Source organism: Chionomys nivalis, chromosome 16 (assembly GCF_950005125.1).
Source record: "Chionomys nivalis chromosome 16, mChiNiv1.1, whole genome shotgun sequence".
Lineage (NCBI taxonomy): Eukaryota > Metazoa > Chordata > Mammalia > Rodentia > Cricetidae > Chionomys > Chionomys nivalis.
Genome location: NC_080101.1, coordinates 17,267,770 through 17,272,870, shown reverse-complemented (window position 1 = coordinate 17,272,870; position 5,101 = coordinate 17,267,770). Strand labels below are relative to the sequence as shown.

The 5,101-nt window shown below is 48.5% G+C and overlaps 1 protein-coding gene across 1 annotated transcript; it reads right to left on the bottom strand.

Annotated features, from left to right (window-relative positions):
- Nucleotides 1–2,712: 2,712 nt before the first annotated feature.
- On the bottom strand, nucleotides 2,713–3,970 carry LOC130888007 (U1 small nuclear ribonucleoprotein A). Its single transcript, XM_057790799.1, has one exon. The coding sequence runs from the start codon at nucleotides 3,769–3,771 to the stop codon at nucleotides 2,926–2,928; it is 846 nt and encodes a 281-aa protein (XP_057646782.1). The 5' UTR covers nucleotides 3,772–3,970; the 3' UTR covers nucleotides 2,713–2,925.
- Between the last annotated feature and the right edge of the window lie 1,131 nt (nucleotides 3,971–5,101).

Here is a 5,101-nt window from a genome sequence, read left to right as displayed (position 1 = left end):
TTTCCATGCCAAATACGCAGGACCTTTTGACATCAGAGTTTAAAATTAATTTAGGGCTACTGTTGTTTAGTCAAACCCTGCTCAAGACTATGTGTGGGCTATAGAGACACATAGCAACCACTTGAGATCTGTGCATTTCCGTTTCCTGTTGGAAACGAGTCCATTTGCGGGGAGATGTTTGTTACATTGAAGTACCTGGACTGGAGCCTTAGACATTTTGTGGATTTTGCAAATATTGTGATTCTAGGATTGCCCTCTAATCCTCAGGCCTGAGGGCGACCTAAGGCCACGGCAAAAGGGGAAAGTGTCATCCAAGGAATGACCAGTTATCTCCACCCTGGGCCAATGCAGTCAGAGGAAGTCATGTGCCTGTGTTGAGAAGCCCAGCCGCTTGCCAACTCCTTGTTGGCTAAGCCACTTGCCGGTTTTGCAGGGATGTGAGGCTACACAGTTGGGAGAAAGCTTGGCTCTGTGAGGTCCTCGGCTCCTCACTCTCCAGCCTTTACAAAACCTGGGTGAAAACAGGATCTGGTCCTCAGCAAGAGTAACAGCTGCCTCTCTTAGGATCCCCTGCTATGCAGGTTCTTCCGTGTAATGCGTGGTTTGCTGACTCTCGGAGGGAAAAGCGGTGGCGATTTCTGTCGCACAGAGGAGGTAACTGAGGCTGAGTTGAAAAGAGCTAGACAGGTATGGAAATGTGCCATAGTCTTTTCATGAGAAGGAGAGATTGAGGAAGTAAAGAGGCCAATTGCGTCCGGTGTGGGGGAGGAGCATCTGCTGAACAGTTGCAGGGATCCACTGGCCAAGTGCCATGAGGATATGGTTTTCTTGGCCGTCATGGCGATCTGAAGACAAGCTGCATGGCAATCTCATGTTTTCACTATGAGTCACCCTGTTGCTCTCCAGAGAATTTATAGCCAAGGAGCCATAATGATCCAACCGTGGCTCCTACCTTCCTATGTCCTTGCAATCTAGAAGAGCAATTCTGTTATGAAACGCCTTCCCAGTACCACTTGGAATTGATGGGAAGTCATGCGGCCCGTGCTAATCAGCACTTAGATAAAATACAGTTGTTATGGGATCCTGTTGACTGGTTCATTGACAGCTCAGCTTCATGTAACCCTAGTTCAGTTTTTTTAAAAAAAAATATTTTAAAATGCTATTCTATTCATTAGTTATTATTATTATAATAAACATTTTGAATTAGGGTCTTGCTGTGACTGGTACTCACTAGGCCAAGCTAGCCTTAAACCAAGGCAATGCTCCCTCATCAGCCTTCTAAGAGCCAAGGTTTCAAAAGCCACACTCTTAGCTCCAACCCTCATGAACTCTCAAGTCAGAAATCCAAGCTTACCAAATAGACTCACTGGTCCTGGACACTCTGGGCCTTGCCTGACCTTTTTATAGCTCACACCCCACCGAACCATCACCCTCATGGTGCCAGTTGCAGCCACGCTGACTCAGGCCTTTGCTCTCTTTCCTGGTATTGTCTCCTTGTTTAGTCCAGACCCATCCTCAGGCCCCAGCTCCCAGCATCTCTGGGGTCACTCTTTCTGAGCATCTTTAGTCACAGTTAGGGTCTCCTTCCCTCTCCCCCTCCCATGGCATCTTATACGTCTAACAAATGGATACATAACCAGTTTTGATAATCTGGTCCCTCTTCCCCTTTATGAGCCTGTACCAGCCTTAAGTCAGAGCAATATAGCTTATTTTTCCCTAAACCTGCAGTACTTGTCCAATAGGTCAAGTCACAGTGTTTAGGTAGCCTTTGGAATTCGCCACAGAGCATTCTAGAATCTCTGTAATGTGCTCTGGGGGAGAAATAGGGTAAGGAGAAGATAGGCTTGGAGAAGGAACTCGCTAGCCTCTATGAGTTGCCCTGCGTAGGGTAGAGTGGTTTCCTAGGATACCAGTGTCACAATGAGTAACACGGAAACTGAAGAATGCAAGCCTGACTCAGGCTGGCAGCACTTGGCAGCATTTTTGTATCAAATGAGGATGCATTGAATCCCAGCAACCAGAATTGAGCTTCTTCATGTTCTGCTGGGGATCAGAAGTCATTTCATGACTCCGAGTGCAGGAGCCTCTCATCCCTGCAGCAGAAACATGTCAGGGTTCTATGCCCTAACACATGGATGCTTTTATTAATTAGATTTAAATCAATATTAAATCAAAAACTAGAAGACAATACTATGGCTCACGGCTATAATCCCAGCAATTGGGAAGAAGAGGCAAGAAGATTACTTTGAACCCAAAGATATCCTAGGTTACATAGTCAAATCCTGGCTAACCTGGGCTGTAGCATGAGACCCTGTCTCAAAAAACATAAACAAAAATCAATCAAACACTAGACACTGATCAAAATTCTGAGATAATTATGGAGTCATACAGTGATAAGACATGATACAGAGAGGTTCTTTGTTTTATTTTGTTTGTTTGAGACAGGGTTCCTCTGTAGTTTTAGAGCCTGTTCTGGAACTAGCTCTTATAGACCAGGCTGACCTCGAACTCTCAGAGATCTGCCTGTCTCTGCCTCCCAAGTGCTGGGATTAAAGGCGTGCGTCACCATAGTCCAGCTCACAGAGAGGTTCTTAAACAGGGTAGCAAACAGGAAAAAATAGTTCTTGATCTCTGTCTATCCATAAGACAATGATGAGGCTTCCTCCCAGCTGTCTAGCAGTCTTTCTTTTTTTTTTTTTTTTTTTTTTAAAATACCAACCCTCAAAAAAACCACTTTAATCACAAGCTAACAGCGCCAGGTGCAATGTCTGGGGACAGACTCTGGGTACAATGCTGTGTGTCAACCACACACTCACACGCGGCTCTGAGAAGGCCCCCAAGGGGGACTTACCTTCAGGGACTGAGCCAAGGGGGGATAAGGGGCAGCCCCAGAATGGGGACAGGGACGCCCCGTGGGGGAAGGCGCTACTTCTTGGCAAAAGAGATCTTCATGGCATTGTTCTGCGTGATCTTAAAGCCTTGCAGGGCATCTCGTGCTGCCCCAGCCTGCACTTCGTTGTCAAACTCCACAAAGGCAATGTCGTGCCGCCCAGGGACCAGACGCACCTCCTTGAAGCCAGGGAACTGGTTGAAAAGCATGGACAGCATGAGCTCATTTGTCTCCTCAGGCAGGTTGGTGAGGAACAGGATGTGATTGGGTGGATTCTCGGAGAGAGGCTGGGCAGGCGGCATCTGTCCAGGCATGAGCTGCTGCGGGGGCATGGCCCCAGGAGGGATCTGGCCAGGAGCAAGGCCCGGTGGTGGGATCATGCCAGGTGGTGGCATGTAAGGAGGCTGGCCTGGCATGTGGTGCATGATGCGGGGAGCCTGAGTCATGGGCGGCATACCCGGTACAGGCTGAACAGCGCCCACCACAGGGGCAGCTGCCCCACCCTGAACAGCCTTTTTGGCAGCTGGTGTCTCCTGACTTTTGGGCTTCCTCTTCTCTCGTTTGCGGTCCCTCTCCACAAAGGTGCCCTTCATCTTGGCAATTATGTCCGAGTCAGTCTTGGCATACTGGATGCGCATGGGCTTGTCGTAGAAGGGGAACCCCTGCATGGAACGCAGGGCATTAGTGGCGCTGCTGACCTCCTTGAAGATGACAAAGGCCTGGCCCCTCATCTTCAGGCTCCGAGACACCAGAATATCCAGGATCTGGCCAAACTGGGAGAAGATGGCATACAGGGACTTCTTGAGCTCATCCTTCTTGATCTTCTCATTGAGATTGTTGATATAAATAGTGTGGTTGGGACGGGTCTCAGGAACTGCCATGGTGTGAGATGCTCACGGCTTAAAGGGAGAGAAAGAGGCGACTTCAGCCCTGTTTCCCAAAATTCTTGGTTCTAAAGGCCTGATGGGCTCTGATCAGAGCTCTGGGATCCTTCCAAGAGTAAACTGGGTAAGCTCGGAATGGGGGGAATGAGGGCACAGCTTGGCAACAAAGCCAGCATAGAACTCCACTTCTCCAGCCCGCGTGCTAGGGGAATCTCTAGCAGTCTTTCTAAGTGGAGTCCAGTGCTAGAAGCTGTGAAGATAGGAGGGTGCTGGAGTTTAGCTGGTCCCCATCCCTGTCCTTGAGAACATAGGTACACAGTTAACAATGCCAATGACTTACTGCAGTGTGTGTGTGTGTGTGTGTGTGTGTATAGATAGATAGATAGATAGATAGATAGATAGATAGATAGATAGATAGTAGAGCACAACGGAACCAAGAATGATTGTGTGGCTTAGGTTACAATGTGACAGCAGTGTGATGTGTTAGGTATGGTGTCACCAGATGAGACTCTTCTCCCACTTGGGACAGACATCTACACCAGGTAAAAAGACCACGACTTCTGCTGATGGGAACAACACAGTCAGGGAACAGAGAGCATAGCAGGGACTTCTGTGCTTCTGTGACCAAAGTTTGGGCAAACAGGCTTATTTGGCTCCTGACTTCAGAGGGATTTCAGTTTGTCACGGCAGCAAAGGCCTGGCTCTGCCCAGGGCGTGTGAGGTTTGTGTTGGTGACTTGTTGAACACAGAGCAGGAAGCAGAAGCTGGAAGAGAATCCAAGGCAGTCACAGCTTTCAAAGGTCTACCCCTAGCAACTCACTTCCACCAGCCAAGCCCCACTTCCCAGGAGCTCCATAGCATTGGGAGTAGCAGCCCAAGCCAGGGGCTGAATTTTGAAAATGTGGATCTTTGGGAACCATTTCAGACTCAAGCCAGAGCACAACGCTTCTCCAACAACCTCTTGTACCTGATGGGACTGCGGTTGTCATGTGACACAGTGGAGGGAGAGGAGGCTCAAGGGCCAGGGAGGGACAGCTCATGAAGGCCACCAGGATATAATCCTGATAGCGAAGGCAGAGGGTTGAGTCTTGAGTCTTAATCGCCTTTAGAGTAAGAACTGGCTTGGCTGGGTTGGGACTTTGAAGTTCTCCTTTGCCAGTAAACTCTTTGAGCATTTACATCTTCATTCTCCCTGGAGGTAGAGAAAGCTTCACATAGCCTGGCTCTGCAACATTCCATACAATTCAAAAAGTATAATACAGTTGTCCATGAAGGAAAACACACACTTTGACTGCTTCAGGGAAGCAGGCCCATATACCCCGATTAA